General features: G+C 35.3%; 1 protein-coding gene across 6 annotated transcripts in view; it reads right to left on the bottom strand.

Annotated features, from left to right (window-relative positions):
• Positions 1-13,909, bottom strand: part of LOC127852178 (golgin subfamily A member 6-like protein 22) — a 98,627-nt gene that overhangs the window by 20,339 nt on the left and 64,379 nt on the right. For 4 of the 6 annotated variants that reach the window (XM_052386047.1, XM_052386048.1, XM_052386049.1 and 1 more), the window contains 2 exons: positions 12,624-12,761; positions 427-521 (listed from right to left, as the gene is read on the bottom strand). In XM_052386047.1, coding sequence (XP_052242007.1) covers positions 427-521; positions 12,624-12,761 — 233 coding nt within the window. The remainder of the gene's footprint in view (positions 1-426; positions 522-12,623; positions 12,762-13,909) is intronic. The other 2 variants (XM_052386050.1, XM_052386051.1) reach the window with 1 other exon arrangement.

The following is a 13,909-nucleotide window of genomic DNA, read 5'->3' as shown; positions in this document are numbered from 1 at the left end:
AGACCTTTCTTACCAGATTCCAGTTTTCAAGGCTTCATTTTCAAATCTTAGATACTGATGAGCAGAAAACAGCATAAAACCTGAACAGCCTGCTTGTCACTTGCAGGCTGTTCTGGTTATATGCTGTTTGCACATTGCCATTTTAACTTTCTGGGGAAAGGTTTAATCGCAATAGCAATCGGTCAATTGAGGCAAATGGTCAACAAGGCCGGAAAATTACCACCAAACCATTAATTTCCCATGGTTGGCCATAGAAGTCCATGGTTAACAAAGGTATAGAGGAACCTGTGCACAGGTCAAATAAATATAGGTTGGATATCTTTCGTTATAATCTTCACAATACCTGTTCATGTATTAAAAATGTATGATTTTACAATAAAAAGCAGTTTGAAAACCATGCTGCACTAATGTTGTCATCAAGCTTACCAATGGTTTAGCTTCTGGTTCTTTCTCTGGGACTGGCTCAACTGCTGGAACCTCTATTTCTTCAGGCTTGGTGACTGGCAGAACTTGTTCTGGAACTGATCAGTTAACAAAATTAGGTTTTATAAGGACTTCCCATTGTCAGTTTATTCACTTGACCCATGGCTTCTGTATGAACAAAATATCAATCAACAAGATAACTGCCCTATGGAATGTTAACTTACAACTATTTCAAAGGACATAGTTACAATTCACATATTTACATATGTACCATCATAAAATTGTTTATTCATGTACTGTAAACTTATTTAGCACAAAAGAATATTATATGGTCTCTTAATTAATAATCATCATCAATAGGGTCTTGTGAACACTTAGACATTTTACATGAGCCATAAGAAAAGGTGAAAGTCTTTCTGTAAGCTAATATTTCAATATTTGGCTTTTGGGATTTTATTCAAACTTACAACATTTATTTCTCATCTTAAGATGAACTAATAGGCTAACCAAATTTTGAAATCCTATGTCATTTGACATAAGCAGATTTGAATGCCTACTGTATTTGGAATAAGACTATATGAAAGACCTGCAGTTCTTCAGTCCTGGCAAAACAGATCTAACTAAAACATAGAAACTGACAAAGGTCCTATTAGTTTGTAAAAAGTTTGGACCCTCTTCTATCAATTTGAAAAAACCATGTCAAAACGATGCAAATTAAACTTTGTCCTTTATGTTCAATGTTGTATGCAATATTTGTTTATTTGTGAAAAAAAATCCTTCAATCAGTTCCTCAGACAAAGGCTTTCTGAAAATGTAAATGTTTACCAGACCCAGGGCTTTACCCTTTACCACTTAGATACTTATTTAACCCTTTGCCTCTTAGATACGTATTTAACCTTTACCACCTATATACGTATTTTAAACTCTTCACCACATAGATACGTATTTAACACTTTACCACATAGATACGTATTTAACCCTTTACCACATAGATACGTATTTAACCCTTTACCACTTAGAAACTTATTTAACCCTTCACCACTTAGAAAGGTATTACTAGAATAGCTGGTCTTTTCAGCGAAAAGTGGAGCTAAAGATGAGGACCTTTAAATCTCCGCCCAATGTTTGAACTTGAATAACATCAATACTGGTAATCAAAACCGCCAGGACAATTCTGAAACCTGGAAAAAAATGTTCTGATTATTTGCACAATGGGATAATGGAAGTAATTTCTCTTTTTAATCTCATTCCATAACAAATGTCCATAACTCATTTCAATTTTCGCAATCAATTGGCCTCCGTCTGAGGATCAATACCTTTAGAAAAATACTGACATTTTGTCATGCAAAAAGCTGCTATTTTTAATTATTTATCTAATACTGTAATTCTATTCAGACTCAATTTTTCTAAATTTGGAATAATGTGATTCAGGCTGGCAAAGGGTTTTGATGATTTTTTTTCAGTGCATTTCATTTTAAAATGATGGGAATATAAAATGAAAGAAATTACTGGTGCAGACCTTTCAATATTTAGGGAAACAGTCATCTATTAATGTTTGAACACACTCTGTTACCAAACATGCACATTTTAACACTCAATGCCTTGTTATATATGATGTCATAATATTAGATATACATGTATAATTAACCGTTAAAGTTCATTCAATTTTATGACATTTTTAAATAGTATTATGAGAGCATTTAGAAAAATCCTATTGCTTGAAGTAAAACAAATTCAGATAGACTTTAATTACATTATTTAAAAAAATAATCGTATTTTATAGATAACAAAAAAAACTTTGTCAAGAGCAATACATGTAACCATAAGGCATGGGTGTCCATACAAACCACTTTTGTATTAAAACTCTGCTTTTGTCACACAAAAACTGCTTAAGGCCAGCTGTACTATTTGCCCTTGACCTTTGAGGCGATGAAACAGGTGATTCACAAGACAAAGTTATATTTAAATTGTATGATGAATTACATGAGTTACAACCCAGACACAAACTTGACAACTGAACTCTATGTGTGACCTTGACCCCTGACATAGGGAGACAAGTTTCTGTCTCCTCATGGCAGTCATTGATTTAAGGTCATTTAAAAAAAAAAAGACAAAGTTACAGTCTGGACAAGTTGTTTAATGGCAAAATTTGACCTTTGAACACTAAGCTAGATCTTGCTTGACCTTTGAGGTAGGTTAATATTACTTACACGCAAAACAACAACTGATGATGGATATCAATTGTCTCAATTTATTTTACAGTTTATCAATGCATGAAAACATTATTGCTGAGACAAGAATTTTCAAGCTGATTTATGCAAAATTGGATCTTTGACCTCCACATTTGACCTTGCCTGTTAAGCTAGGGAAACAGGTTATACATACAAAAACTTGTCTTATGATGGTTTATACTTGTGCCAAATTATTAAAAAATCCCTCAATATATTGTAAATTTACTGAGACAAAAAAAAAGAGCTGCTTTCCGGTCAATTTTGACCTTTAACCCTTTCCTATTTGAAGCAAAGTGAAAATGGCTATGTGCAGACAGCATAAAACCAGAACAGCCTGCGAGTAACTCCCAGTCTGTTCAGGTTTTATGCTGTAAATTGCTGCTCATCAGTATCTAAGGGTTGGAAATGAAGCCTTTAAAACTTGAATCTAGTAAGAAAGGTCTTTAATTAAATTTAAGTTTTTAAGGGACTACAAATGAGTCAAAATACGTACCTAAGTGGTAAAGGGTTAGAGTGACCTTAACATTTGATGTAATGAGATGTGTGTTATACATATGCATCACTGTATGATGGTGGACATTTGTGGCAAGTCTTTTTAAAATCCATCAATATTTGACAAAGTTATGGCTGTGTCAAGAGACTTTTGCAAGGACAAACAGATGGAAAGATAAACAGTTAATCAATGCAACTGCTACATGATGCCTTGTTTCAAGGGGTCATACGATTTATGAATTAGTATTGAGAGCAGTTCAGGTGAAAAATGAATATATTGTATGAAATCTGAAAACTGATTAAAATGGACAACGCAACATCTTATTAAAATAATCTTTGTATTGTCATGTAAATGAGACATGAAAAAGACAGTTAGAACAAAAAATACCAAATTTTTGAAAAACAATGTCACTAACGATATTTATCTAACACCCTACATGCTCACTAAATAAGAAAAGTAGTTACCTATAAAATACAAGAACATAAAAATGTGTACCTTCTGACAAACTTTTGATATATTCCAATTGATAATATGAACGAGCCAAAATGCAATCTAAGCTTCAATTGAAAATCTTCAAATGATCAGAAAGTTGGCCTCAAATTTATCATTACAAACTCACTATATGTCATATAATAACCCCTGCTCACAGAAAGTGGTAACAATGCAACAAGAATCCAATTACAAATTCCACATCTCCGGCCTACAGTTAATCTTCCAGTTTAGAAATCACGTTGAGCGATTTCCTATAGCATTAACACTGCAATGGTATTTATTGTGGATATTGAATGACAAATCAAAAGCTATTATCATCTTATTTCAATATTATTGCTGTCATTACGGAGGGGCAGTTATGTGTATTTTTATTTAAAGCTTGAGCATTACTGCAATGCAAACAACCTAAATTTGTGTACAAATTATGACATTTAAATGGATTTAAAGTCCTTTATGTAAGGAAAAGATTTATTAAAATCCATTAACAACATAATCTCATATAACAACAAACATTTACATGAATGTTTATCACATGTTTGATAGACACGTGAATCTTGATGTGACAAGACATGGAAACATATGAGGGACGTTCTGGGAAAACTGGGCTTAACTCTTTCAGTGCGGGAACCAAATTTTGAAGGCCTTTGCAAACAGTTTGGATCCAGATGAGACGCCACAGAACGTGGCGTCTCATCTGGATCCAAACTGTTTGCTATTCTGATAGTATTCTTTGAAAAAAAATCGAAGAAAATGCTAATTTTAGAAATTCAGCAGACGACATTTTAGCAGACAACAAATTTCCCAGCATGCAAAGGGTTAATATGTAGTTGACACAGGCTTATCAGAGACAACACTTTCCGCTTTTATCGTATTTTTCGTTCTAAGGATGTCTCTTCTTAGCTAAAATCCAGATTACGCGGAAAGTGTCTCCCAGGTTATCCTGTGCAGATTGCACAGGCTTATCTGGTATGACACTTTACGCATCATTAAGCCCCGTTTTCCAAGAGCAATTTAGAAAGTAACATAGACATATTATTCAGAATCAAGGATGAAGTCTTCATTTTAGGTATAAATGAATCTGAGTCTGATTTTTAAGGAACTGCTTCCTTGAGTCCTTTTCATGTTATTAAGATGGAATGTAACTTTGATCAGGATGAAGTCAGTATATAGTTTTAAAGCAAATCTGCTCCCACTGATTTATGACATTTTAGAACTGAGATGAAATATTTGCTGAGTAATTATCTTCAAGTTTATTTAACAAGATCATAAATCTGAACAAATTAAATTTGATTTCACCTTTTATATTGGAAAGTAATCACTTCCCACAGTCTGTAGACTTATTGGACGTTTGAAAGACTACTTTAAAGGTACATTTAACAATAAATAAAACACATCCACATACTCTCCATTTCATGTTGCTAATTTCCAATGATGTTCAACCAAAAGAGAGTTCCAAAACTGTAAAAAACATACTTTATATCATCAGATAAGAATTCATTTCAATAGACTAACATTTCCACCTTTGTATTTTTTTTTTAAACTTACTCATTGTTTAACCCTTTTACCACTCAGAAAGGTATTTTGACGCATTTGTAATCCCTCAGAAAGTTAAAGTTATTTAAAGACCTTTCTTTCTAAATTCAAGTTTTAAAAGTTCCATTTCTAACCCTTAGATACTGATGAGCAGCAAGCAGTATTAAACCTGAACAGACTGCAAGTTACTTGCAGTTTTATGCTGGTTGCAAAAGCCATTTTCACTTTGCTTCTTATGGGGGAAAGGGTTTTAAGCCAGTAAGTAACATCTCTGCTAGTATTCACACAACTTCCCTAATCCGGAGCCAATATGTGGGTACAAAATATATATTTAAATGTAAAAACAGGTAGAATTATTATAAATTGTTTGCCTTTTGTAAGCTGAGAGGTAGACAGTTTGATACCCTGTTTTGGAGGATTTATAAGATCCTTTCCAAAGGCACCTAATACTGGTTCTACCCTGTCAATGGACTCAAGGTTGTCTCAGTAAGCTGTAAGATTTCAATACAAGAAAGCTTAAATAAATGCATTTTAGCCTTGCTCTGGAAAAACAGGGCTTAATGCACATTCCTAAAGTGTTGTCCCAGATTAGAAAGTACAGGAAAAACAGGGCTTAATGCACATTCCTAGAGTGTTGTCCCAGATTAGAAAGTACAGGAAAAACAGGGCTTAATGCACATTCCTAGAGTGTAGTCCCAGATTAGAAAGTACAGTGTGCACAGGCTAATCAGGAAAAAGAATCTCCGCTTTTATAGACTTTTTGATTTAAAGAAGGTCTCTTCTTAGCATAATTTCCAGTGTAGACAGAAAGTGTCATCCCTGATTAGCCTGTGTGGACTGCGCACATGCAATGAGCAACATTTTCCCAAAACAGGACTCACATAAAATAGACTGAACTATGGGCTAGAGTATCCCTTTAATTTGCTCTAACTGACAGTTTATTGAATATCAGTTTGTATAAAGTATTATTATGACAAGTGTACTGAATTATGAAATTATTTGAATTTAATAGGAGAAAAGTAATTGTGTTTTGAGATTTCGCCTGTGCAAATAAACAGTAGGCGGCATATACTTTCATACAATTATATTCATTTTAAAGGCATTGGCATTATTTTGTGCTATACATTCTTAAATTTCTTACCAAAGGACTGTTGAAGAATATCACTTGTTGGCACAAATGCGTTTTTTGCTTACTCATAAATATTTTTTAGTTAAACCAACTGTATTTTTTTTCTTGGCTCACTGGTTCATAATGCTATGTGAACAGTGAACATGCTATTGCAAGTAACTGAACTGTCTAACTTGAATCAGAGGTAGAGGGAGAATGCGGGTAGAAAGGATTTCATGACCAGTACCAACACAAGTTATGTTGCCTTGCCAGGGATAGAACACACCTAGGATTTGTGGTGTACCAACTGATCTAGCTGGCCTGGTTACAGAAGTTCAGGTTGAGTTGACCTACTAGCCAGACTGGTTACACACATTCAGGTTGAGTTGACCTACTAGCTGGCCTGGTTACACACATTCAGGTTGAGTTTACCTATAAGCCAGCCTGGTTAAACACATTCAGGTTGAGTTAACCTACTAGTCGGCCTGGTTACACACATTCTGGTTGAGTTTATCTACTAGCCGGCCTGGTTACACACATTCTGGTTGAGTTAACCTACTAGCTGGCCTGGTTAACACACATTCTAGTTGTGTAAACCTACTAGCTGGCCTGGTTAAACACATTCTGGTTGATTTGACCTATTAGTCAGCTTGGTAACACAAATTCTGGTTGAGTTTACCTACTAGCCAGCCTGGTTACACACATTCTGGTTGAGTTGACCTGCAAGCCAGCCTGGTTACACACATTCTGGTTCAGTTGACCTACTAGCCAGCGTGGTTACACACATTCTGGTTGAGTTAACCTACTAGCTGGCCTGGTTACACACATTCTGGTTGAGTTAACTTACTAGTCATCCTGGTTACACACATTCTGGTTGAGTAAACCTACTAGCTGGCCTGGTAACACACATTCTGGCTGAGTTTACCTACTAGCCAGCCTGGTTACACAATTCTGGTTGAGTTTACCTACTAGCCAGCCTGGTTACACACATTCAGGTTGAGTAAACCTACTAGCCAGCCTGGTTACACACATTCAGGTTGAGGTAACATACAAGCCAGCCTGGTTACACACATTCTGGTTGAGTTTACCTACTAGCCAACCTGATAACACACATTCAGGTTGAGTTAACCTTTTAGCCAGCCTGGTTACACACATTCTGGTTGAGTTGACCTACTAGCCAGCCTGGTTACACACATCCTGGTTGAGTTAACCTACTAGCTGGCCTGGTTACACCCATTCTGATTGAGTTGACCTACTAGCCAGCCTGGTTACACACATTCAGGTTGAGTTAACCTACTAGCTGGCCTTGTTACACACATTCTGGTTAAGTTAACCTACTAGCTGGCCTGGTTACACACATTCTGATTGAGTTGACCTACTAGCCAGCCTGGTTACACACATTCAGGTTGAGTTAACCCACTAGCTGGCCTGTTTACACACATTATGGTTGAGTTAACCTACTAGCTGGCCTGGTTACACACATTCTGGTTGAGTTTACCTACAAGTTAGCCTGGTTACACACATTCAGGTTGAGTTAACCTACTAGCCGGCCTGGTTACACACATTCTGGTTGAGATAACCTACTAGCTGGCCTGGTTACACACCTTCTGGTTGAGTTTACCAAAATATCTCTTTGTTTTCGGAAACTTAGAAATAATTATTTGTTTTTGTGTTCGAAAACTTAGATACGAAAAATATTCACAAAATACAGTTGTCCGAAAACTTAGAGCCGAAAATTGAAGTGTCCGAAAATAGTGTCAATTGTATCAGCGACCACCGGTAATAGCACGCCCTTGTAAAGTACCATGCTGTATAGTATAAATTACAGTTATATATGTTTGCACTGAATTTTAAATAATTTAAAATGCTTAATTTATTTGACAATAAGTGACTTCAATGTTGTACTTTGATCAATGAATTCAAAGATGAGCATGTGATGTACCGATACTCGCTAGTATGAACCTGCAATTAACGCAATAAAAAAGCAAACTATAAATTCTTCGTTTGTTCATTTCCGATAGTTGTTGTCTAACACCTTCCATTGTTTGTTAAAATTGCAATAGGGTGCATCACGCTTTATATTGTTTAGTATTTGTCACAGTTATTTTACTGAGAATGGGTAGTACCATTGCGGTAGATAATTGAACTGTTTATTGGCACTACCCCTGGTAATTGGCATAATGCTTATGCTATCGGGCGAAACCATTGTTTAATACCGGTTTAAAAGGTTATTTACCCAATAACGCAAATGTATTGGTCTGTTGCCCTCTGGCATGCACCTGCCATGTTTTATGATGTTAATCTGGTTGTAAAACCCCATGAACGAAGTGTCATTAGATATCGAAAACAGGACCAAAATTTGGCAAAATAGTGCTGAAAAATATACTTTCCGAAAACATACAGACATTAGTTATGGACGAAAACTTGTGTGTCCGAAATTAAAGTCCTGAAAAATAATTATTTTTGCTAAAAAAAGGGGTGTCCAAACACATAGAGTGTCCGAAAACATAAAGTAATTACGGTACCTACTAGCCAGCCTGGTAACACACATTTAGGTTGAGTTAACCTACTAGCTGGCCTGGTTACACATATTCTGGTTGAGTTGACCTACTAGCCGGCCTGGTAACACACATTCTGGTTGAGTTAACCTACTAGCCGGCCTGGTTACACACATTCTGGTTGAGTTGACCTACTAATCAGCCTGGTAAGACATTCTGGTTGAGTTTACCTACTAGCCGGCCTGGTTACACACATTCTGGTTGAGATAACCTACTAGTCAGCCTGGCAACACACATTCTGGTTGAGTTTATCTACTAGCAGGCCTGGTTGCACACATTCTGGTTGAATTTACCTACTTGCAGGCCTGGTTACATACATTCTGGTTGAGATGAACTACAAGTCAGCCTGGTAACACACATTCTGGTTGAGTTGACCTACTAGTCAGCCTGGTATCACACATTCTGGTTTAGTTTATCTACACGCCAGCCTGGTTACTCACATTCAGGTTGAGTTAACCTACTAGCCAGCCTGGTTACACACATTCTGGTTGAGTTGACGTACTAGTCAGCCTGGTTACACACATTCTGGTTGAGTTTAACTTCTAGCCAGCCTGAGTTAACCTACTAGCTGGCCTGGTAACACACATTCTGGCTGAGTTTACCTACTAGCCAGCCTGGTTACACAATTCTGGTTGAGTTTACCTACTAGCCAGCCTGGTTACACACATTCTGGTTGAGTTTACCTACTAGCCAGCCTGGTTACACATAATCAGGTTGAGATTACCTAAAAGCCGGCCTGGTTACATACATTCAGGTTGAGTTTACCTTCTAGTTGGCCTGGTAACACCTATTCCAGTTGAGTAGACCTACTAGCTGGCCTGGTAACTCATATTTTGGTTGAGTTGACCTATAAGCCAGCCTGGTTACACACATTCTGGTTAAGTTTGCCTACTAGTCAGCCTGGTAACACACATTCAGTTTCAGTTAACCTACTAGCTGGCCTGGTTACTCATATTCTGGTTGTGTTGACCTATTAGCCAGCCTGGTTACACACATTCCGGTTGAGTTGACCTACTAGCCAGCCTGGTTACACACATTCCAATTGAGTTTACCTTCTAGCTGGCCTGGTTTCACACATTCAGGTTTAGTTGACTTACTAGCTGGCCTGGTTACACACATTCAGTTTGAGTTAACCTACTAGCTGGCCTGGTTACACACACTCTGGTTTAATTGACCTACTAGCTGGCCTAGTTGCACACATTCTGGTTGAGTTGACCTTTTAGCCAGCCTGGTTACACACATTCCGGTTGAGTTGACCTAATAGCCAGCCTGTTTCACACATTCCAGTTGAGTTGACCTACTAGCCAGCCTGGTTACACATTCTGGGTGAGTTGACCTACTTGAGGGCATGGTTACACACATTCCGGTTTAATTGACCTACTAGCTGACCTAGTAAAACACATTCTCTTTGAGCTGACCTACTGCCTGGAATATAAGCCTTCCCAACGTAACAATGTATTCAAGCTTTAATTTGTGAGTTTGTAAGTCTGCTAGATGTTTTTTTTTATTTGAACTTTCAACATTAAATGAAATTTTTAAAAGAAATCATGTGGATGAGCCCCTGTTTATTCTGATGTAAAATTCATAAACTGCAAAGTTACAGGGCGAATGTATATACGAGCCATGCTCTTTGAAAGAGTTGTTTAATGCATGTGCGTAAAGTGTCGTCCCAGATTAGCCGGTGTAGTCCGCACAAGCTAATCAGGGGCAACACTTTCCGCCTTAACTGGATTTTTGCTAAGAAGAGACTTTCTTTCAACGAAAAATAACATAAAAAACGGAAAGTGTCTTCCCTGATTAGCATGTGTGGACTCAGCACAGGCTTATCTGAGACAACACTTTACGCACATGCATTAACCCCCTTTTCACAGAGCACTGCTCATACAGATTTCAGCAACAATATCTGTCTGCCATTTCCCAAGCTTTACGCAGCACCACAAAAACTGTTACACATTTAGGGTAAATAACTTAGGTTATGGTTTAATGATAATGATGCACATTAAAAAAAAAACACTATAACTGTAACACATTTAGATAATATTGAGGTTATGGTATAATGATGGTGCACCTTCACACAACACCACAACAACAGTGTAACACATCAACAGAATATTCAAGTAATATAGGTTATTGTGAAATGATGGTTTGACAGATCAACCAACAATGAAGAAACTACTTCTCTGATGAAAAAAGCTGTTCAAATATCAAATTAATAATTAATAACATGTATCATAATAAATAACTTTTTCTATCATTTGCTACGAGGTATTCCATAACAAACCTTTTTGGTTATAGTCATTCTCTTAGTCTTGTTGACATGACTAACAAAATTGACCTTCAAGCTTTGGGCAAAGATTTGTACCCATTTGCCCTTTAACAAAACAAGGCTATGTCCCTTGTGTAATGGCCAATAATGGCCCCTTGTTCACTCTCAGTGTTGTTTATTGCGTAGTTATACTAATTGACATTCAAAATTAAACAAATATATCGTTGACCAAGCAATACATATGCATGATTTCAAGTCTTTAAATTGTTTATGGCAAACAAAACTATGAAATACATTGTATTTTATTGTTCTTATTTAATGGAATATTATTTTTAATGATTTTTCTGCTTGGGATTATATTGATAGTAATTAATAAGAATGGAAGCGCTAATCATCCTTTTTTATTCACATTATTACAGCACAAATTTTCCCATGCCACTCTTTGATTAGAAATCTATTAATCTTGTCAGTGTTACAAGATAGCATTTGTCTTTTTACATTATTTATATACTTTACATTATTTTCATTAATTTATATGTTATTAATTATCTGATATGATTATGATTAAGTCCAAATTTAAAAATTGTTAAACAAAGAACAATGGAGTTTTAGTTTATTGAGTTAATTTTAATTTTTTAATTTTGATGCAGTTGCAAAAAAACTCAATTTCATAGCAGTCAAACCACATGTTTACTAAATTTCTATCATTTGTAAATACAGTGTTGTTTAAAAAGAATATAATTAAACAATACAAATGCTCTTTCAATCAATTACAGTTTTGCTTTAAAATAAAATAGTTTTTCATTCTTTAATTCAACAATCAATATTTTAACTCGCATCTTTTTTTAATTGCATGTTTTATAATATTAAAATATCAATAAGAGTTAAGTTGGTGAAACAGTAAATAGCAAAAATGGAAACAATAATAGATTGTATGATATACTAAAAATTTGAGACAGAAATATTGGGGACAACATGTAAAGTATTACCGGGGTAGTTGCCATAACATGCTGGTCCTTATTGTAATCTGCATAACGAAATTGCATCAGATATGACTTTTTGTAGTTTTTTTTCACATACTGTACATAAACTATAATTAACGCTATTTTCATAAATTTTGTTATTAATAGTTAAATTTAAAGTTTTACTGCATTCCTAAAATATATGGCTATGAAGAGTCACTGGGCAGTTTCTAAGGAACTGTGGGTAATGATGTATTCTGAATAAAGGGAGGTAATATGCAACGGATATCACCTAGTATTGGGAATGGCCTACAATTATGCTGTCTCCACACAGTGACATGTTATTTTTAACTTTCTTCACAAAAGATACAGAGACACTAAACAAAAGGTTCTTAAGGCCTATTGGATCATGTATACATATGATGGCAAAAATTAGTGACATGGAATAACACAGTACAACAATCATGTGCAACAACTCATTACAAGGGAAGCAATGATAACTAAGGGAGGTAACACAATGAATTTGGGGAGAAAGCTGACAACACCACCAGAGTTACCTTTCTTGCGCTTTACAGGGGGTGTAGTGTTGGAAAGCAAAGACATAGGCTTCAAGTCTGAACCCATTCCTGCTAAAATAGCCTTCTTTGGGACAGTTGACTTTGAGAGCTTATGTTTAGCTTTCTTTTCTTGTGTAGCTGTCACATAAAATATTTGTAAGACTCTTTACTTACACTATAATTCCATAATTAAACATAAATAAGTAAATAATGAAAACCAGTGAAAACATTTATGTTGATATTATTTCTATAAATTATGGCGCCTCGCTCTGGAAAAAAAGTGCTTCATGAACATATGTAGTGTTGTCCCTGATTAGCCTGAGCAGTCCAAACAGGTTAATAAGTAAGGACACTTTCTGCTTTTGTGGTATTTAATTTTTCATTTAAAAAAAGTGCACAGGCTAATCAGGGACAACACTTTACACACATCAATTGAGCCCCGTTTTGCCAGAGCATGACACAACTGTTTTAAAAACCTAGGTAACAAGAGCTTGTCACAGTAGTGCCAAATCCTTGCCGAAATGTGTTTGCTTGTATGACAACATTTGTTTTAGAGAGTAGAATAATATTTGTAAAACATGGCACCTGTGTCATCTATTTATATTTCAAGTATCAATTAGTTATATAGTGTTGAATTATGCTGTAGAGAATAAAATATATGGAAATGAAAGAAAAGGAGGTAATTAAAAAAGAAGACTATAAACAGTTACTGTTCTTGATCTCTTTATTTTTCCTTAAACTCATCTTTTCATTTTACAGTGAATACTTCAGTGTTCAAATTAAAATATTACTGTAAAATTAAATAAAGGGAGGTATTAAAAATTGAAAAGCTCAAATATTTACTATGAAATTAAATTAAATATAATTTAAAATTATAAATAAAAAAAAAATAATAATAAAATAAACGGTTAATTAAAAAACTACGGCAAAAAGAGTTATGGTTCATGTTTACTGCACTTCTACTAGTTGCCATCTGTTTATATTTCTTAGATTTATGCTCTGGACAAAAATTTACTTAAAAATTAACTAAAGGGAGATAATTAAAAAACTAAGGTTTATAGAGTTATGGTTCTTAGTCACTGCACTTCTCCTACTTGCTATCTGTTTTATATTTCAAGTTTCAAGTAAATCTCCTAGTAGATTTAGAGTTATGCTCCAGACAAATATATACTTTGAAATTAAATAAAGGGAGATAATTAAAAAACTTAGATTGGTTACCCCCCCTTATCTTTCGCTACTCTCTATATAGGGATCGGTACAAGCTAATTTTACCGGTCCACAATTGG

Source organism: Dreissena polymorpha, chromosome 12 (genome assembly GCF_020536995.1).
Source record: "Dreissena polymorpha isolate Duluth1 chromosome 12, UMN_Dpol_1.0, whole genome shotgun sequence".
Classification (NCBI taxonomy): domain Eukaryota; kingdom Metazoa; phylum Mollusca; class Bivalvia; order Myida; family Dreissenidae; genus Dreissena; species Dreissena polymorpha.
This window is presented reverse-complemented; position numbering and strand designations above follow the sequence as displayed.